At 41.8% G+C, this 22,716-nt stretch overlaps 1 protein-coding gene and 1 long non-coding RNA gene across 2 annotated transcripts; one reads left to right on the top strand and one right to left on the bottom strand.

Annotated features, from left to right (window-relative positions):
* Positions 1–17,122: 17,122 nt before the first annotated feature.
* On the top strand, positions 17,123–18,160 carry LOC147466138 (uncharacterized). The gene is made up of 2 exons (XR_015189721.1): positions 17,123–17,555; positions 17,761–18,160. It is a non-coding gene; the product is annotated as an uncharacterized LOC147466138 (long non-coding RNA).
* A 2,005-nt stretch (positions 18,161–20,165) lies between these two features.
* On the bottom strand, positions 20,166–21,272 carry LOC147466139 (uncharacterized). The gene has a single exon (XM_086524291.1). It carries the CDS (start codon positions 21,215–21,217, stop codon positions 20,579–20,581), a length of 639 nt encoding a protein of 212 aa, XP_086380417.1. The 5' UTR covers positions 21,218–21,272; the 3' UTR covers positions 20,166–20,578.
* Positions 21,273–22,716: the final 1,444 nt, after the last annotated feature.

Consider the following 22,716-nt stretch of genomic DNA (forward strand, 5'->3'; position numbering starts at 1 on the left):
TTGCTTGATTTCTCTCGTTGTGCCCCTCTTCAAGAGGTCCTCTCTGTGTTTGCGAATCTCCAGTAAGTATAATCCGAGGCATCTCTAATCCTAGTATCTCATGACTCTAGAAAGTGGCCCAAACCCTCTCTGAATAGACAGTGAAAGCGGCCTCATATGTCATAGTATGCTAGGCAGTGACATATGTAATGTACCTCTGTCTCTGGCTCTATCTGGCACACCTAAAAAATCGTGGACTCACCGGGTACTCCTCTAAATCTGCCTGTTTCAATCTCTAGCTGATGTGGGATGTGCATATCTGACCAATACAACATCGTATCCCGTGGGATAGATGACTGTCCACGTATCCTAGTCTAATCACAAAACCATCATCAGTGAGTTGGAGAAGATGCTCTCTATAGAAAGTCATCTTCGTACCTATCTCATGTGTAGGTTGTATCCATGTCCTCTTCGTATCTAGCTGAATCAAGTCCTGTCTGATGAGCCTGGTAATCTCTACCCTAGTGAGGGAGATGGAGGGTTCATCCAAAGAGTACTTAAATGGGGGTAGCCGATCCATACTAAAGCCATGTAACTAAAACCAAGATGCCATCTATGCATACTAACATGATCTATCTCCTTGCAATGACAGCTGTCGCAAAGACTCTAGTACTAATCGAGCATATCTGTCTCTAAGGAGAGCCCAAGTGCTATGCATAAATGAAACTAACGAATGAGTGCCTCCACTACCAATGGAGGAGCAGTGAGCTTCATCCTAATAATGTGGTACTGAGGCCTTGGCCCTAATCATCCAAGAAATCATAGACACCAAGGGCTTCTCCATACATCTCCATCCATCAGTACTGCTAGCTCTCCTATGATGATCAATTGACGGGGCCCATATCTCCACTTCGTATAGCATGGCCGAAGTGACCAAAGTGTCTAAGAGCCAAAGCTTTGTCTAAGGTTCCTGGAACTGAACCTGTTCTCTCTCTCTCTCTCTCTCTCTCTCTCTCTCTCTCTCTCTCTCTCTCTCTCTCTCTCTCTCTCTCTCTCTCTCTCTCTCTCGAGAGAGAGAGAGAGAGAGAGAGAGGGACATAGAGAGAGAGAGGAAAAGAGAGAGAGAGAGAGAGAGAGGGAAAGATATCTCTCTCTCTCTCTCTCTCTCTCTCTCTCTCTCTCTCTCTCTCTCTCTTCCCTCTCTCTCTCTGTCTCTCTCTCTCTCGACGAGAGAGGGAAAGATAGAGAGAGAGAGAGAGAGAGAGAGAGAGAGAGAGAGAGAGAGAGAGAGAGGGAAAGAGAAGGGGGGGGACAGAGGAAGATAAAGAAATAGGAAGATAAAGAGCAATAGTTGTAGGTGAAACAACCATTTTGTGGTGTGTGCAATGCAGGTATGCTTCTGCTTTTGTAGAGTGCTTTGAAAAAGACCTTCGTTACATGAAGATGTTGGAATTCAAAAATTACTTTCTACTCTTTTCTCCTTACCTTCTCTATCTTTCTCTCTCTCTCTTCCTATCTCTTTTCCCCATGGATGCGGCATTAGGTTGGACTGCTTTCAACGTTACCATACCTCAGAATGGAGGCAGGCATGCAATGTGCACAGTAAGCCCTCGAACAAGGAGCTGATGTGAAGAGATGATGCGCAAGAAGCACAATAAAGAAGCTCTTCTTCAAGGCGCTCTACAGAAGCAAGAGCACTCTCGCACTGCGCGCAACACAAAACGATGGCTACATTTACAACCATAGCTCTTTATCTCTACTCAAAATGATGGCTACATTTACGTAATTGTATATATATTCGTGTGTACATATATATTTGTTTCTGCATGTATGTAGTCACTAAGTACGGGAGCATAGAATCCGAAGTTTAGACGCTTCCTTTTGGATATAGTCCTTTTTTAATCGTGGCATTGCGGTCATTGATCCACTCATGCATTAATTACCGCAATGTACCTTTGGTTTTACCATGGTTGAAAGTGTGATGATATCTAAAGAGGTACCACTTGACCTTTGGCACTATTGGCCTCTACTTAGGTATACTAGTATGTATATGTATCTACGTGCTTGTGTGCTAATATACTTGTGTAAGTATGTATAGATGAGTGAGTAGGGGGGAAAGCTAAATCTCATAATACTCTTTGTCATGTAGATGTCAGACGAGAGACCACCTGGTGGGGAGTATCCATTTGGCTCTTCTTTTGGTTGGTTCACATCCCAGGTGGGCTCCCACCCGGGGTGGATATCGCCTCCAGTGGACCCTAAACCATGAGTGTCATAGGTTTATTTTTGTTAATTGCAGGCATGGCCATCCTACATCTACTCTACTTCGGTTCCTCCACCGGTCGTAGATCCAGACCTACGATGGGCTATCTCTTAATGAGACTAGTACCTCCGTTCGACGGAGGGATTGGTTGCCCACTACACTCTGTAGCAACTTGCAACCTACGGTCTTTCTCCACAGTCCACACCATGGGGGAGTTAGGGAGGGACTCCTTACATCCAGAGCCTTGCACCAACGGCACCTCAATCTATGGCCCCTTCTTATTGTCCTACTCCCTTCCATCGCACGGTCCCACTCCCATGGCATCACACGGTCTCGTGCCACGCCATTCCACTCCTGCTTTGCCAGAACGCCATCAACACACTTCTTCTAGCGGCATGCGTCGACGTTCGTCTCAAGGTAACGAGCGCTGAGAGAGACGAAGTGGCGGGGGATCTTGTGTCTTCCCTTGTTTTGGATGGTGGGGGGGGAATGGAGTCTCCTATCTTAGAGCGTGCCTTCCTTGATGCAGAGGACAAGGATACTGACGCACCCGTGCCAGACACGTATGGGTGCTACTACAGGGTAAAATATGGTTGGGAGGTGGACTTTGGTACAGCACAGGGCAAGGTGTTTTGATGCCATCTTTAGATTCTCATACATTAAACGTATAAGAATTGTTTTGTAAAGTTTAGAGACCAACTGCCCGATCATGCACACTACATTGAGGACACTGGAGACGGGGAATGGGGAACACACCCAACACACATTACAATGCCTCCCTATAGCTCAAGGTATTCACAACACACCTAACCTCTCAGATAACACCTTCAAATCGGCTAATTTACACTAACAAAACAACCTTTGCAAACAAGACAATAATCTCCTGCCGTGTAAAATCACACAACACCCCGATTTTGCCACGCAAAGAGCGAGAGAAAAGGAAGGGGATAGGGAGAAGCGACACACAGAAATGGGACAATGACTTAGTAGGTTTTTAGCAAGGAGATAATACAATCATCTTATAGCCACACACAAGTTTGCAGGCCTTCACTGTAAAAAAAAACCCTTCCAATTGGCCAAAAAAAAACTTATGGCAAAAAAGCCCCCTCAAAATCACATACATCTCCTTTTATAGGGATGGGTTAACCCAAAAAAAAAAGCGATCCGAAGCTACTCGTACATTCAACTTTTAGCTCATTATAGCATTTCTCTTGCATTGCATCCAAGTAGCATACTCACTTAGTATTATTCTTGCATGATATACACCTTGCCTTGTTTGGTCTGCTTGGAATTTCCCTCTAGGCTGCCCACTTGCCCTTCGATCCTTCCTCTCTCTCACTCCCTTACAATTGCCACGGGATAGTCCCCCTAGCACTAGCGATATTGCTAGTGGGGGCTCCCCCTTTTCCTCAAAAAACATTGGGCGGGTTTGGCCCGCAGGACTAGCCCCTTAAGGGCTACAACATCATCACATGAGCTCAACCGCCACAGGCATGCGCCAAAACACCGTTGTGCATGCCCAACATGCCACCAACATTGCGCCAACAACGTCGACCCCATGGCTCACGAGAGGGGGAGCTCCCTCTCCACACATACCAAGCAATGGGCTCACGCCCCTGGACAGATACCCCGGCCACCCATCATCGAGCTCTGCATGTGGGATTTATCTTGCTACCACATGGCACTCCCTGGTCGGGTGCCCCTTAAACCCTTTGAAAACTCCCCAAAACCCTCTTTGGATTGCTCATGGGAACCCCTTTGTCCCACCAACTTCATAGCTCTGCCATTTGAGGCTCCAAGACCCAGCTCTCAATTCGTAAAACCCAACAAAAAGATCACATGATTGACTCCAGACCCCCTTGCCCTTGCTGCATTCCAAGATTTCTAAACTTGCCATCCGAGGCCACAAAAAACCAGAAAGATCATCTGCCACTTTCCTCCACCAAATGCTCCAGATTTCATCAGGTCGTAACTCAATGTCGAGGCTCAGAACCACAAGCCGTCAATCCCTGTTGACCCCACATTGTATGCTCTATCTGCTTGAACCCTGCCAAGGCCCAAAAAATTCCAGATGGCATGACTCCCAATGCGGTCAAGTGGGTGCCGACAACCCGACCCCTCGGCAAAACTTCAACTAGTCATAACTTGCTCTCCAGAGCTTTGATTAGCAATCTAAAAAGACGTATATTCTCCATAATTCAATCACTATGCATCTATTTACTGACATCAACTTGGGCCACCCATAAAATATAATATCTAACTTTACCAAATGATTTTCTCATATTAAACTGATCATTAAATGTGCGAGAATAAACGGGAACAAGAGTTAGATTAGAGACATGTGCTTCTAGACCTATCTCAACACGGGACCAAAAGGAGAGATGGCTGCATCTCAATAGGGGTCCAAAAGGAGATGGTCTATCAAAGAGAAATGTGCAATAAGTGCTTCTAGACTTACCTCAGCAGGGGACCAAGAGGAGAGATGGTTACATCTCAATAAGGGTTCAAAAGGAGGTAGTCTATCAAAGAGCAATGTGCATCTAATGGAGCTTAAAAGACCTTAGGGTTAGCTTCATTAAAGACCTCCAATGTTTAGTGTTAAAAGTCCTTTGACCTTAGGCAAGCTAGGGCTGAGCTTGAGGTGGGAACCCGACCTAAGCTTGAGGTGCTTGTCGTGCTTGATGACTAAGGTGCGTGCTTGAACACTAAGGTGCATGCTTGAACACTAAGGTGCTTGAGGGGATTGTCATGCTTGATGACTAAGGTACTTGAGGTGCTTGTCATACTTAATGGGGGGTAAGGTGCTTGAGTCAAAAAGAGACCCTACAAACTTAATGAGGAAGGTGCTTGAGAAGCTTCCCATACATGGGGGGTAAGGTGCTTGAGTCAAAAAGAGACCCTACAAACTTAATGAGGAAGGGGCTTGAGAAGCTTCCTATGCATGAAAGTCCCAAAGTTAGGGGGATCTTTGACTTAACTTTCCACTCACCCAAAGGGCACATAAGATGCATGTCAGACTCTCCCTATGCTTAACCACATGGTGTGCTTGAATGCTATTGGTTGAGCTAAAGAGGGGTCCAATGAGCTTCTAGCTCCATCCAACAAATATCTAGATATTTTTAAGCTATCTCTCTCCAAGGGATAAGGAGTACACTTGTCCAAAGACTACCCATGTACTTGAATGCATGCTGTATGTGACTAGCTAGGGGGAGAGGGGTCCAATGAGCTTGAAACATGTGTAAAAGCTACAACTGACCCCAAGCAAGCAAGGGGGGTGCTGGGGGGATATACACCACACACAAACTCATTTTGTAAATTCATTCTCACTTGGTGAAAGTTGAGGAACTCTACCTCCTTCTTCAAGCTTGTGATAAGTAAGAGCCTACACCAACACTCTTGGCTATGCAATGAAAATCCAACCAAGAGCCATGCTTCAATGCTTAAGCTACCATCTTCTCCATCTTCATTACTATGCTATTATGTATGCTAGCAAGAAGAGTGATGATAAGTGAGGAACTATTTCTTTCTCCTATGGAAGTTTCTTCTTCCTCTTCCCTATCCTCATTCCCCGCTAGCTCTCTCCACCTTCGAAGGTGTTTGAGGCCTTGGGACACTCTATACAATGTGTAAACCGCTCCAAAGCTAGGCTCTTCGTAAGAGCATCTGCGGGGTTGTTGTCCGTGTGAACATGCTTTCTACAATTATGCATGAAGCTTTCCATCTTCATTGCATCACTTAGGTCACAAGGGACACAAAGATTATATTGTACCAAGTCTCTCTTGATGGGAGAAACTATAATACAAATGCCTATTGGAGGGGGGACCTGCTCCGTATGAATCCAGTCCTCAACTATTGTCATGTTCTCTAAACTCTCTCTCTCTTGCAAAGGTATTGTTCATGCCAAGTTAACTAAGTACCATGTTTATGTTGCTACCATCAATTAAGTTCGCATGCTCACAAAGTAAACTCACAAAAGTGCTTCACCTAATTTCCTAATTTCGTTATTCTCAAAGTTCATAGGCCATTTCCATTACATTGGTATCATAGCATTTGGTATCTCTTTTCTTACTTAAGAAGAGAGTTCCTTAATTGCCTATTAATGGTTTTTTTTGTTAATTATATTAGGGTAAGTGGGACTGGCATCTATTATCGGTTTGTTGAGACCATTATGTGGGAAATGGTGCACACCTCGGGATCTTTGGTCTTAACAATGGAGTCTTTTTATACTTGCCTACGTCTTTACCATTATTGATCCATAAGAAGTCTGAAAAGGAGCTATCCCTCGGCAACTTCTCTATGTTAGACTCACTCCACTACTCTCTATAATCAACCAATTTGAGCAGTGGTTGTAGATACTTAAGTGCCTATTTTCAAAGGCTAAGCATAAACTAAGTAAACACATGAGTTTAATTAACATGGCTAACAATAACCAAGAGAGTAGAATGAACATTGATAACTTTGATTTTGCACATGAAGGTGCTAATTATGATGCCCCCATGTTTGTTAATTATCTTGTCACTAGGTTGCAACAAGCTATGGGCAGCCCCGCTTTGCAAGCCGAAGTTACTCAACAACTTCGTGCTTATGGGATTTCCTTTCCTCTCCAAGAGGAGAGAGAGCTTAGGAGGCCTCTTGATGAGACCCCCAAAAAAAGAATCTCTCCCATACGAGAGGAGGTATCCAAAGATCAAGAAAGTATTGAATCCCTAAATTCCTCCAAAGATGTGGCTCCACAAAGAAGGTAGACTAAATGATCGCCAACTCCTCCCAAGAGGAAACAGTTAACCCATAGTCCTTCTCCTCGTCACTCCAAAAGCGAAGAGAGGAAACAAAGGAAGAAAAGGGCAAGAAAGAGGTCACCCTCTTCTCCTTCTTCTTCACCTTCCTCCTCTTTTGATGAAAGCTCTGGCTATTCTCCTAGAGAATACAAGAGGAGACGAAATCACAAATCTTACCCTGCATGGCGAAGGAGGGAGAAAAGAGTATCTCTTTTCGCACCTATGATGGCACCTTTGGTGCTACTGACAAAGTATTGACCTTCATTCAACAATTTGATGTGGACTTTGGAGACGAGGGCTTCACGGAGTCCTCCAAGCTACACCATGTAGCTATGCAGTTCCAAAAATTGGCTCGTCTCAATGGTGGCTAGCCGTCGTGGCAACGGCGAAGCCCCAAAGACATGGAAACTCTACGAGTTTCCATCATGAAGCAATTCCTTGTAAGTGATGCAAAGGGCAACGTGCTTACCAAATGATGAACTTTAAAGCTTCTCGAGATCACATGAGTCTATCCACAAATATGTGGATAAGTTTTGGGATTTATATCTCATGGCTATTGTCTTTCAAAAGATAGACTTTGCCAAGCAAAAAGCAACAACTCTGTGCGGGATTACCGAAAGAGATGGTCGAGTATGGCAACTCTCAATGGCTTGGTTCTATCACCGAAGTAATCCACCACACCATGGTTGCTTCGTGCATCAATTTCCAACAAGGGTCTAGATGGAATGTCAAGCCCATGGAAAATAAAGACAAAAGTGATGCCAAGAGGAAAACCAATGCCCAAAATTCTTACCAAGGCTATTCCAAAACAACAACAATCGATCCAAGGAGAAGGGAGTTTACAAAGATAAATATAAACTCTCTCCTAAAGAGCTAGAAGCTTTTAGTAAGGACCAGAAATGTTTTAAGTGTGGGTAGCAAGGCCATGGTTATCGTCCTTGCCCCTAGAAAATTGATGTATTGAGACTCCTAGAGTCTCTATGCTTGAAGCTCCAAAAGAGGATGCTCATTGCCAAGGATTTCTCCTTTCCTATGCTTGGAGAAAGATGCAAGAGCATGATGACTTTATTTTGTTTGACCCTAGTTCAACTCACAAATTCATATCCACGGAGTTGACCACTAAGCTAGGCATACAAGCCCACAAGATAGGAGATGCATTGAAAGCCAATGGAGCTATCAAGGGACAAGACGTCTCAGTTACTTCCTTAATTGAAAAATTAAGGCTTCATGTCCAAAGCTATGTGGACAAAAAGAATTTCTTCATCTCCCTTCTCAAACATGAGAATGGCTTCCAACATGAAGTTCCCTGAAAGGAGAATCTACTTCACCTACAGGGAAAAGAGCATGTACATAGAGCTAATGAGTCGGGGAACACCATATCCTTGCAATAAAGGAAATCAAGAGGAATTAGAGTTGTCTAATTTCCTAAATGGATCCCAAGATGTTTTCATTGATGACATCCCTAGTGAGCTACCTCTAAAATGAGGGATGATGACCATGCAATTGAGCTCCTACCAGGAAGCTCACTGCATAACAAGCCTCCTTATTGAGTTTCACAAGCTCAACAAGAGGAGAGCATGAGGCAAGTGCATGAATTGGTGGAAAAGGGGATGGTGAGGTCTAGCTCCTCTCTGTTTTGTTCACCATTGCTTTTAGTGCAAAAGAAAGATGACACATATCACATGCGTGTCGACTATAGAGCACTAAATAAGATCACTATCAAAAATAGATTTCCGTGCCACGCGTAGAAGATCTATTTGATAATTTACTAGTTTTGGCCTGACAAATTCTCCAGACGCATTCAAACTCATGATGGACTTCAGGCCATTCAAATTCTCTTAATGAGTACAAGCAACACCTCCAGGTAATCTTTCAAGTTGTGAGAGAGAATAAGCTTTTCATTAATCAAAAGAAAAGTGAATTTTTTGTGAAAGAGATTCAATACTTAGGTCACATTATCTCTAAATATGGCACCCGTATGGATGCAACAAAGTTAGAGGTAATAAAAAGATGTCCTAATCCAAGGAATCTACAAGAGGTACGAAGCTTTGTAGGTATGTGTGCCCACTACATGACTTAACAAAAAAGAACGTTAAGTATTCATGGACTGCAAAAGTGCAAGAAGCTTAAGAAGAATCTTATCTCTCAATGTGTGATCACACTATTAGATCTCTCAAAGCCATTTGAGGTCCAATGTAATGCTTGTGGTAATTGCCTTGGATCTATTTTGCTTCAAGAAGGGCACATCAAGTTGAGATTTGATCGAGGGGAGGCACATAAAAAAGACTACTAAGGCACATCAAATGGAAACCCTCTTCAGAGCTTAAATTTTCAAGCATCATGGATTTCCAGCACCCATAGTGTCGGACAAAGATCCTAGAATGACCAGTAATTTCTAGAAGGGTCTCTTTGAGAATCTAGGAAGTAGATTAAATTTCCCTTTCGGCCTATCATCTAAAAACAGATGACCAAAGTGAAATAACTAATCTAACGATTCTTGATATACTAAAAGCCCATGTCATGGAATTAGATCAATGTTCTCAATGATAGAAGTGTGTACCTCTTATAGAGTATGCATACAATGATATTGTACATACTTCTATGGGGAAAGTACCTTTTGAGGTTAAAGAAGGAAGATCCAAAAGTCCCTTACGACTTAAAGTACATGGGAAGATCTTCACTGCTGATGAATATAGCTCAGACCTACAAGAATCTTTTCCAAAGATTAAAGGCGTTATATCCATCTCACAGGAAAGGAAAAAAGGGTTGCTGCTAATCAGCACAGAAGAGCCTTAGTCTTTAACGAAAATGATTGGGTCTTGCTAAAGTTTCTCAAGGCTCATCTGAGGCATACTACAAGCAAGAGTCCTATGGATCACCAAGAATAAGATGTTAAACTAGCAAAAAGATATTATGGTCCTTTTTAAATTCTTAAGCTAATCAATGAGATGGCTTATTAATTAAAGTTGCCCAACCATTGGCTCATGCACCATGTTTTCCATGAGAGCCTATGTAAGCCTTACAAAGGAACGCCATCAATGGAGGCAATAGTTGTTGTAGACCCTCCAAAAATTGAAGATCAAGAAACCTGAGTCCATCCGATGACATGAAGACAAGGTATTAAGAAACGGTAAGATTATCTGACGATATCTTATTAAGTTTAAGAATTATTCTTTTAAAAATGCTAGATGGATGCAAAGAACCTAGCTTAAGGATAATATGAACCTTGTCAATGCTTACAATGTTGCACTAGTGTAAGCATATGAAAATGCATTTTAAATGAAGAATGTTTTTGTCTTATAAGACTAGTTCCCTTTTTATTGTGCACAAATTTAAGAAGTATGCATGCTTAAAATCATGTTTGTGGTGACGACGTCTCCCAAACACCAAGTAGAACTTGTCACTCTACTTTGGAAGTATGATATGGACTAAAGAGCAGACATGCTTGCGGCAGCTACGTCTCCCAAGCACCAAATGGACTAGTCATCCATCTTGGAATGATGTCGAAGGGTAAAAAGGGATCCTCTACCCGCTAAGTAACATGGACTAATGACTAGGCTTTATCTTCTCTACCTCATAGTCAAGGACGACTATGATTTCAAGAGAGAGGTAATGTCATAAAATATAATATCTAACTTTACCAAATGATTTTCTCATATTAAACTGATCATTTAATGTGGGAGAATAAATATGAACAAGAGTTAGAATAGTGACATGTGCTTCTAGACCTATCTCAACATGGGACCAAAAGGAGAGATGGTTGCATCTCAATAGGGATCCAAAAGGAGATGGTCTATCAAAAAGCAATGTGCAATAAGTGCTTCTAGACTTACCTCAGCAGGGGACCAAGAGGAGAGATGGTTACATCTCAATAAGGGTCCAAAAGGAGGTAGTCTATCAAAGAGCAATGTGCATCTAATGGAGCTTAAAAGACCTTAGGGTTAGCTTCATTAAAGACCTCCAATGGTTAGTGTTAAAAGTCCTTTGACCTTAGGCAAGCTAGGACTGAGAGCTTGAGGTGGGAACCCGACCTAAGCTTGAGGTGCTTGTCGTGCTTGATGACTAAGGTGTGTGCTTGATGACTAAGGTGCTTGAGGTGCTTCTCGTGCTTGATGACTAAGGTACTTGAGGTGCTTGTCATACTTAATGGGGGATAAGGTGGTTGAGTCAAAAAGAGACCCTACAAACTTAATGAGGAAGGTGCTTGAGAAGCTTCCCATACATGGGGGGTAAGGTGCTTGAGTCAAAAAGAGATCCTACAAACTTAGTGAGGAAGGTGCTTGAGAAGCTTCCCATACATGGGGGGTAAGGTGCTTGGGTCAAAAAGAGACTCTACAAACTTAATGAGGAAGGGGCTTGAGAAGCTTCCTATGCATGAAAGTCCCAAAGTTAGGGGGATCTTTGACTTAACTTTACACTCACCCAAAGGGCACCCCTTTTTCAAAGGGCACATGGGACACATGTCAGAATCTCCCTATGCTTAACCACATGGTGTGCTTGAATCTGGTTGGGCTAAAGAGGGGTCCAATGAGCTTCTAGCTCCATCCAACAAATATCTAGATATTTTCAAGCTATCTCTCTCTAAGGGGTAAGGAGGACACTTGTCCAAAGACTACACATGTACTTGAATGCATGCTGCATGTGATTGGCTGGGGGGAGAGGGGTCTAATGAGCTTAAAACATGTGTAAAAGCTACAACTCACCCCAAGCAAGCAAGGCGGTGCTGGGGGGATATACACCCCACACACACTCATTTTGTAAAAGTTGAAGAATCCACCTCCTTCTCCAAGCTTGTGAGAAGTAAGAGCCTACACCAACACTCTTGGCTATGGAATGCAAATCCAACCAAGAGCCATGCTTCAATGCTTAAGCTTGTCATCTTCTCCATCTTCATTACTATGCTATTATGTATGCTAGCAAGAAGAGTGATGATAAGTGAGGAACTATTTCTTTCTCCTATGGAATGTTTCTTCTTCCTCTTCCCTATCCTCATTCCCCGCTAGCTCTCTCCACCTTCGAAGGTGTTTGAGGCCTTGGGATACTTAACGCTTTCTACAAAGTTTATGTTATGCTTGTGATGCATGAAGCTTTCCATCTTCATTGCATCACCTAGGTCACAAGGGACACAAAGATTGTATTGTACCAAGTCTCTCTTGATGGGAGAAACTATAATACAAATGCCTATTGGAGGGGGGACCAGCTCCGTATAAATACGGTCCTCAACTATTGTCATGTTCTCCAAACTCTTTCTCTTGCAAAGTATTGTTCATGCTAAGTTAACTAAGTACCATGTTTATGTTGCTACCATCAATTAAGTTCGTTATGCTCACAAAGTAAACTCACAAAAGTGCTTCACCTAATTTCCTAATTTTGCTACTCTCAAAGTTCTTAGGCCATTTCCATTACACCACCTATCCCTAGCTGCCCTGTGCGTCGAGGATCTACAATACACTACAACTTCAATCTCAAATATCTTGGGCTCTGTAGCTCCATTTGATGAGCCGTCTTGACCTGCTTCCTTAGCAACTCAAGCTCTACATTTCTAGGCAAGAGTCTGTACCTTGAACCTCTTTCATTTGCTACCCAAATTAGCCTCTTTTGGAGCCCTTCTTGGCATGTAAACCGCATCAGCCATACATACCCGTTGCTACCTGTCTACCCAAGAACTTTGTAGTTGCTCTAGCCCTTTGTAATGATTCTGCTAGCCTGTACATACCTGCCCATGCCATCTTCTATGGTCAACCAACTTTGGCTGCACCGACGTGTTGCATGCTACATTTCCAAATGCCCCCAATCAACATTTTTCATAATAGTGGTTGGAGGGCTACTTAAAAACATTTTTGAAAAACAAGTAGTCCAATGTACGGCACGCAGCAGCCAACTAGGCTGGAGATCCAGAAAGGAGCTATCGCGGTGGCAACATGGCAGATGCAGAGTGAGAGTGAGCAATGCAAGAAAAGAGCGATCAAGCTGCAATGCGCTCATCCTACAGACAACAACACGAAGGTCGCACCAGACAAACTCCCACACACTATGGCTCGAGAGGCAAAGCAGCCTGGAAGGACAAATATGTAAGATTGATTAAATTACAACCTAAATCGGTGATTATAAAGACTATAGGTGATGATTTGCCATTGTTATTGGCTAACTTAGGAAAATATCACTCTTACTCGACCAACCAGAGAGATGGTCAACTATCGAGAACAGCATACAAAATTTGATATTCGGTGATGGTTGTTCAAGAACAACCACATCTCTCATGAGCAATTCAACACAATGATTGGATCACTACAAGTGATAAGTTTAAACAAATAATTTTGTATCAATTGTTTTGAGTTGTTGATATTTGTTTGATTTGGTTTGGGTTTATGTAGAGTCAAGGTGATCAAATGTACGTGCCTCTGAATGACGAGGAGGACGAGGAGGATTAGATAGAAAAATATTTTTTCAAACTTTCATAAAGTCTCAATGTGGCACAGTGTATATACAAGTAATTTCATTTTATTTGTAACTTTTTCAATAGTTGATCTTCTGCACATTAAATTGTCAAGGTAAAGTAAATTCAATTTCTTTTTTTTTGTATACTCTTTCAAAAAACAATCGATGTTTCATTGTTTTATGCAGGTCAAAAATAAAAGGTGCTCATTTAAGACCCCAATTTTGGGTGGCCCAAATGAGCACCTTTATTTTTGAATAGGTGTTTATCGATAATTAGCGCGTCAATTCACACAGTAATAGCTGTGGGTATATTACCCCAGCTATTACCGCAATTATTGCTTTCAAACCACTACCGCGATTTTAGCCGTGGTTATTGTCGCCTACGCAATATTTTCTCTTTCTATTTTCCTTTGTTTTTTCGCAGCAATGCTAGCAGTTATAGACTACTCCTCTTATAGTGAAGTGAGAAAGCACTAAACAACCTGTTGTTAAGGAGCTCTGCTGCACACAACCGCTTGCTATCAAGCCGGGGAATAGGTTGCAGAGAATATCCTTGTGGTGAGTTGTACCTTCTAAATAAGCAATCTGTAATAGAGCTCCACTTCCAGATGCACTTGCCCCAAAGACTCATGCCCTTTTTAATATTTCTTTCTTTCCTCATAGGATGGCCCCAAAGTCTCATGCTATTTTTTATATTTCTTTCTTTTCTCACATTGTTATGTGCCAGAGGCCAACTTTTGGGCTTGATTTTGTTAACTTGCCTTTATATTGGTGTTGGTGAGCCTTTGAATGGCACCTCCATCACCATGTCAAGGCTCCCTCAACACAATAATCATATCGTTCTGCCTCTCCCAAAAGAACTTCTTCTAAAAACACTTTCTTAAGGCTGACTCAACTTCTGACGGCTATTTAAATGGCCATCTTTAAAAGGCATCATAGGAAGAGATGATGGGTACTGATAGTTGACAACTAGCTTAAAATATGAAGAGTCGCCCATGCTTCACTGCTAAAATGACCAGCTTGTATTAAGGACTATATTTTGTAGAACTCAGAGAGCTTCCTTACAATGGAAATTTCTTTGGTTGGATCAAGCATAAAAAATTCTTAGAGGTGGCAAGTCTATATAACCTCCTTCCATTGATTGGATTAGTTTGTTTGATTTTTGGTTTGCTCAAAAAAATTTGGGCACTATTTAATTCTCTCTCTCTCTCTCTCTCTCTCTCTCTCTCTCTCTCTCTCTCTCTCTCTCTCTCTCACACACACACACACACACACACACACACACATTTGCAAGCCAGCAGGGTCCATTTTAATAATTATCATCTGGTTGCTAGATGCCAAATTCAAAGACCTTGTAAATTCTTACATGGAGCACTAGGTACAATCTTAGGGACCTTAGAGTAGAGTTGGATATTCCAATTTTCAAATACGTTGTGGGTTGGTTGAAGAGAGGATAGAGGTGTTTAGGGATAGCTAAACTATTGTATGATTTTTGCCATGAAAATTCCTTTTATGATTTGCTTTAATATCAATCATGTTTGGCTTTGCTCGGTTTTATGATTGCTGAAAATGTTTTTCTCGGAGTTTGAAATTCCCCGAGTCATACGACCCATTTTAGCACATAGTATGGGCCTTGATTGTGCATACCAATTTGGATGGATGTGAAAATTTGTACAAGTGGGGTAATGGTACTCATCACCACCCTTATAAAGTCTCACAGTCATCCAATATGGTTTGGACGGTCCCGATCCATACTATGCGCTAAAATGGGTTGTTTGGCTCATACAACCCATTTCAGCGCTTAGTATCGGCCTTGATCACCCATACCATAGCGAACGGTGGTGAAAATTTGCACGGGTGTGAAAATGGGCTGTCTACAAAAAGATGGACTTTGGAGAGCAAAAACAACAATTTTGTGCGGGTTCATCTGAAGATATGGCGGAGTATGTCAACTCCCAAAGGCCTCGCACTATTTCAGTGGTCACACACCATACTATGGTGGCTTCACGAATCAACTTCCAACAAGGGGCTAAGAAAAATCTTAAGCCCATGGAAAGCAAAGACCGTAATGAGCCTAAGGGTAAGGACCATGTCCAAAAGTCTCCCAAGGCCAACTTCAACAACAACAAAGCTAAGGAGAAGGGAGTCTACAAAGGCAAAAATAGACTCTCTCCTGAAGAGCTAGAGCGTTATCGTAAGGATAACCATTGTTTCAAATGTGGGGAGCAAGGCCATGCTTATCGTGCTTGCCCACAAAAGAACACACGCAATGAACCTTCTAGAGCTTCCATAGTTGAAGTTCAAGAAGAAGATGCTCATCACAAAGGATCTCCTCTATGTCATGCTTGCGGAAAGGTAAGAGATGCTTTCATTCTCTTCGACAATGGCTCTACTCACAATTTCATATCCACGGAGTTGGCCACTAAGCTAGGCATCCAAGCCTTTGAGATGGGAAATACCCTACCAGCCGATGGTGCTTTCAAGGGAGAAGAAGTCTCAATTACGCCCTTAATTGGGAAATTGAGGCTTCATGTCCAAAGCTATGTGGACAAAGAAGATTTCTTTATCTCTCCCCTTAAGCATGAGGACGTAATCCTAGGGGCACCATGGTTTGATCGCATGGCGGCGAACATCAAGTTCCCTGAAATGCAAATTTACTTTAAGCACAGGGACAAAGACATGTGCATATATGCTAACGAGTCAGGTAACACTATACCTCTTGTACATAAGCAAGCTTTTGATAAGTCAATAAAGAGCTCTATTTTCGTGTACCTGATATTTGTAAAAAACTCTTAAAATGAACCTAATGTTTTGTCAAATAAAAATAAAGGGCATCAATAAGAATTAGGGTTATCTAATTTCCTTAATGAATTCCAAGATGTTTTTATTGACGATGTCCCTAATGAATTGCCTCCAAAACGAGGGGATGATGACCATGCAATTGAGCTTCTTCCAAGAAGCTCACCGCCTAATAAACCTCCTTATTGAGTTTCTCAAGCTCAACAAGAGAAAATTATGCAGCAAGTGCATGAGTTGGTTGAAAAAGGAATGGTTAGGCCTAGTTCACCTGCATTTTGTTCACCGGTTTTATTAGTGCAAAAGAAAGATGTCACATATCGTATGTGTGTTTACTATAGAGCACTAAATAGGATCACTATCAAAAATAGGTTTTCCGTTCCACGGGTAGAAGACCTATTTGATAAGCTACAAGGATCGACCTACAATAAGAGCCCATGAGCTCTTGTGAAGATTATCACTTGTCCTTGGGAGGCACATGCTACCACAAAAGCTTGGCTTTTAGAGGCATAATTTATGGGGTTTTATTGCCTTAGAGAATATTGAAGTGGACTCTCTACTTCTATGCAGCTAAATATTACAACAAATAACTATTTGATAAATTTCTTCAACACATAAGCCTCCGACATGCTCCACACTATAGACAAAGCAACATAGAGAGGCATGGAGGGATAGAATGTGCGTACCTTCATACCTAACTCCTTTGTATTTATGTACTAACCTTGACCTCTTGTCCTTTGTGCCACAACTATTCATGATAAGATTTTCGAATTGACAATAGGAGCATCTACAAACCGACAAACAAAACTCTATGAAAACAAGTCGTAAAGGTTCATTATTTGCACCATACTTCAGTATGGCAATTTTGTTATATGATGTGCACTATATGACATGTACTTTGTGTCATTTCCTCATTGCATAACTAAAGTTCACCTGGTCATACGGTTTTTTTTGTAGCTCTACAAAACAATGTTCTTTGCCTTGCATACTCACACCTCACATGAAGCACCTACTCAATTATCATATTAGTAGTCCAACTAATGTTACGACAATAACCAAATAATTTCTTTAAATGAAGGCCTTGATTAAGCTCCTACAATCAAGAAATTAGAAAGCTTCTTGGACCATGACTAGTTATTTTTGTAGGTGGTTAGTCCTCTGCGCCAGAACCCAGATTGATTACTGCCGAGCTCTGCATACTTCCAGCTTCGACCATTGAGAGCATCGTGCAGCTCAACAAGCTCAAGGTTGACAAAATGTCTGATCTCGACAGCGTCGAGGCCGTCGTCTCTTCCAAGCAGGCAAGTTATCCTTCTCTAGTAATTATTGCAGCTCACCCATCTCTACAGCGCCTGCAGGAATTTCTTTCTGTGTCAGTATATGGGATAGAGGGAATTCATGAAAGATTTGTCTAATGCAGGGATGTAGGGTTGAGGTAGATATTAAGTTCCACAGAATATTCAATGAATTTATTAGCATAGCCTGAATGACTTTCTTGACTTGCAGGCACTCGAATTGCTCAAAGTGTCCTTCACTGCTCGTAGTGCCCTTAATCAGGTGTTCGTGCTGCAATAAATATATTGCCTCCCACAGAAAAATGACAATGGTAGTGGTTATTAGCTCTACTTGGGATTTTGTTGAACTGTGCTTTTTGTAATTTTATGGCTGCTAAGCCTGCTGCATGAAAGCTGAGCAGGCAATGGTTAAGTATTGGGGTGCTTTAGTCAACTGGTTTTGGCCAGTTGGAGGTCACTGGGAACCGGATGGGGTGTGCTTGCCATGATGGCGAGTGCCCTGATATCTAACCAACGCCAACTAAGCATCGGATATAGCTAATTTCGGCTGCTTATTATGTATTAGCGGATTGGCATTTTGATAAATTGAGCGTAAGAAATGGTTATGATAACTACTCTCCTGCAATCAAATGGTGAAGCTTTTAGCAGGTTTGGAGATCTTAAATGAATGTATGTCGAGTCAATATTCTGTATATGCCATCTTGTTTGCATTTTTACAATATCATCAAGTCAATATGCTGTATGTACCAACTTATTTGCATGGTTCGACATGATTTCTTCCCCCGAGGTGATTTGCATTTGTTGGATTGATTAGTTTTTTCTGTTTTGGTGGAAAGGGATGCTTCCATTTTAATCATGTTATGATATATACATCAAATTAGCAAATAGCATAGCCAAAGTTGAACTTATTTAAAGTCCCCACTTTGAAGACAACTAGCATCTAATAAGGCTCCACGTCTAATATACTTTGCATTTGTTGGGTTGATCGGTCTTAGAGATACTTTGTGCCAAATTTAGACATACCTTTGCGTGCGATGATATGATCAGGTTCTGTTTTTATAAAAAAACCATGAAAGCGCTTTTTAATTAAGAACAGCAAATATACGAGGAATAGATGTACAAGACACTAAGGCCGATCATGTATGATGTATGCTATGCTAGAAATTGCAGGCATTGAAGAAATTGTATAAGTGTAAAGGACTCTTGACAATACAAGCCCATGTCAGGGCTCCATATGCAAAAGAGTTTCCTTTCTCATTCATACCAGAGCTAACTTCACTTGACAAATGCTATGTAAATGCTACTTACCAAATGTCTATATAAACATATAGAAGGCCTTTAATGTACTCATACAGCTTTAGCACCCTCCAAATATATGTAAGCAAAACTTGGTATTCCTGTTTTCCCACCGTCATATCACTATTACTCTACCATTGCACATCGATCTGATTTCTTCTCCTTTAGTCACATGTGAATTACAACATTTGGAGATCGTTCCACAATGCATGAAAGTATAGCATTTCACATGGTAGGGCTGTGCCCTAATTGAGTAGAAATAGGCTAATTGTAGGTGCCAGGTGCTGCGCCAATTAGAGGGCGTTTCTTGGGAGGGAAAAAAACAATTTTCTTAGAAGGTCCCAATCATTACCACAACATCTCCAAATGCTTCAGGCCAGGCACACCCCGCGTCTTAAGTATATAGACAACTTTCAAATCGGTTACAGATCGTATCCATTGAAGTACCAATCGAGAGGCTAGACTCAAGTCAATACTTAAGTTTTCCTGTGAACGGTACACTGTTCGGGAAAAATAATTTTCTCCAACATACAGAAATCCTATAAAACAACTTCTGACCAGAAATATTTGAAACTTAACTGTATTTTTTGCATTTTTCTCCAATTTCCAAGCAGACTTTTTCCTTTCTACCTGCTCTGAATCGGCCAAGTTCAATTTCTAACCAGCTCAAGGATGGATTGAGACACTTTTTCCTAACACTTGAGTGTACATATGAAGAGACCAGAAGATGGTTAATACAAACAGGAACGATTGCATTACAATATCAAGAAACACACTACCGACATATGATGCATGTCAAAATTGCCCTGGATATTATCAACCGATGGAGTCGAATCAATGTCAAGAACCAACACATTATATTCAAGAGAGTCCCAATGCCATTATCATAACCTGTGAGCAAAAATCATGTATCAAAACATCACTTCATACATCGGAATCCAAATTACCAGTCAACAACACCAATGCTAAATCAACTTTTTTGCCAAACAACCAGAAAACTTAAGGTTGATAACCCCACAACATTGATCACTCTTCAGCTACAGCAATAACAAGACCACCTCCATCACAATGACAGCCATTGTGGTTCCGGCATACTTATCCCAGGACTAGCATTCTCCAAATTTTTACGGACAGCTGCAAGGAAACCAAGAACTTTATGGAGCAATCAATATGGCATGTGAAGGCACGCATCTTGAATTTGTTATCGTCAACTTCTTCTGTGCAAGAGAGACAAAGCAAAAAAGCAGAGGATACATTGAATTGTGACAAAAAGAGTTTCCTCCACACTTGAGGCCAAACCAAAGAGCAACCGCAAAAATATCAGTATCCAAGAAGCTTGCAAGCATTCATATGTTTACACGGTAAACTACTAAGCCACTAGAAAATTAAGCCATGGCAAACTCTTGAGGAACAAACCTCGAAGGACAGAGAGTACAGCCAAAGAAATGGTTGTCATAGAACGCATTAGGTCACCACGAGCTGCTTTTCTTAGATCATACATACAATGATATTGTGCCACCATGAGCTTTCTCTAGTTCATACATACAATGACATTGAGAACCACAAAATGAGATCCTTATATGTCAGTAAATGGAAAGACTCGACAACTCCCAGAATTGGATAGACTTAACAACTCCAACAATGGCCTCTCTATGTGTACTAACCATATGAGATTGTGGCAATGGCACTCTGCAATGGAGAAGCTCAACAGTGAGAAAAAGGGAGAAGACCAATCATGGCCGCAACCTCGCCATTCCTGACCTTGCTTCATCAGAGTCAGGATCTAACGCCAATGCACGCACGTATGTTTTCTCAGCCTCTGCATATGACCGATTCTTTTCGAGGCAAACAGCCAGCATACATAAGACCTTGACATTATCTGGTGTAATCTCCAGAGACTTCTGAAAATCAGAGATGGCCGCATCAAGATTGCGACGGCCTTTAGAGGTGGATAGGAGAAGACCTCCGCGCTTCATGAGGGCATCAGACATCTCAGAAGGGGTGAGGTTCTTTACAACCTCAGGAGAGAGAGCAACATCCATGGATCTGAGTGCAGCCGGGAAGAGGCCCTGTTGCTCAAGGGCGAGAGCCTTCAAGACATGGCAAGCGGCATCAAGAGGATCGAGCATGATGGCCATGTCCGCCTCTGAGTTAGCTTCCTTCGCAAGAGAGCGAGCTTCTGAGGGCTTACCTGAGCAGGTACGGGACTTGGCCAGAGCCTGCGCACCCTTGACGAAGTGATGGCGAGCTTGAGCTTTCTTTCTGCCGCGTGCACGGGTAGGTCCCATATACTTCTTGCTCAGAAACTGGGCTAGCCATACCACGCACAGACCCACCAGCACCGTGACTACTTGAATGGCAAAGTTCTCCATTGCAACCAGCCTACTCTCGCTCTTTCTCTCTCTCTCTCTCTCTCTCTCTCTCTCCCTTAAAGGGGCCTGTAGTCAATGTAAAGATTGTGTAGGCCTAGTCATTGGTAAAATGTTCAATTCCACTTTGGTAAAAAAAATGTTCAATTCCCCTAGTAAAATGTTCAATTCATCATCGACCTCACCCATAAGAGTGAGAAGAAGGAAATGTATGTAGAAAGCCTCCCAAAGAAAATGGCGCTAAACTTCGTCAAAAGTTTGCAACAAGGAGAACATAAAAGTAAGCAATCATATTCAACCTTCCCTGGCGTTTTCTATCCTTGATGACAAAGGAGAATCAAAGATCTTCAACAGGAGCTTGAGCAAGAGACTAAGTTGAAAGAAGAGGAAGAACACGAAAGAAGTGGTGATGGTAGACATGAGAGCAAAAGAGAACACCATAGTTGAGACGGTGACAGAAGTTTGAGAAGAGATTTCAATGGGGATCGGTGTAGACACAATCACATGATGATGGAGATTGTAATAGATATGATCAACATGAGAGAAAATATGAAAGACGAAGAGACCATGACAAAGAGGATGAATATAGATGAGATTGTAGCCACTGTGATGGTGATCAATGTCATGAAAATTAATTTCTAACCTTCTAAAAGTATTTTCCATCATAATAAAGTCAATTAAGTCTGGGGAAAATAAAAGAGAACAAGTGAAATTGATTTAAGTGTTTATAGACTAGCTCGGTCATAGGCTTTGGATCACGGGAGAGGAGCCTTTAAAAGAGCATGGATAATTTCCCTTTGGTGGTCTGGGTCAAGGGTACAGATCAAGGAAGGATAAATCTATCCCGAGTAGCGTTGATCCAAGGTACAAGACAAAGGACACTACTTAGAGTAATAATAGGAGTTTAAAAACAGAAAGTAGTTGTAATAATTTTAACTAAATAAACCAACTCCTTAGACTCCAAGTATGAAGTCTAGGAAGCTTTAGGGTAAAGTTAAAATTCATACTTAATCATGTGTTAAGGTTTTGCACAGGAGGTGGAAACACTAAGGTTAAATGAGCCCGTCCTTAATTAGTAAGTTGACCCAAGATCTTCTTTACCAAGTATGGCTAGTCCACATGTTCAAAGTAGCACTTACTTGCTTTATGTGAAGGTAGCTTATGTGTGGGAGTGTGTTGGTGAGTCAATAGTAAGTCCAAAAAGGAGGGGGCCACTTCTCTCAATTTGGCAAGGAAGGGAGGAGACAATTGTTCACTTAAGAATCAACTTGTATTTTTTAGTGTTCATTCCTCATTGGTACACCTAGTGAGCATTCCATTTTGACGATAGCACCTACTTTGAGCATTCCATGTTCAAAGTAGCACATACTTGCTTTATGTGAAGATAGCTTATGTGTAGGAGTGTGTTGGTGAGTCAAAGGTGAGTCCAAAAAGGAGGGGACTAGTTCTCTCAATTTGGCAAAGAAGGAAAGGGACAAGTGTTCACTTCAGCATCAACTTGT

Source organism: Adiantum capillus-veneris, chromosome 1 (genome assembly GCF_014529385.1).
Source record: "Adiantum capillus-veneris isolate H3 chromosome 1, ASM1452938v2, whole genome shotgun sequence".
Classification (NCBI taxonomy): domain Eukaryota; kingdom Viridiplantae; phylum Streptophyta; class Polypodiopsida; order Polypodiales; family Pteridaceae; genus Adiantum; species Adiantum capillus-veneris.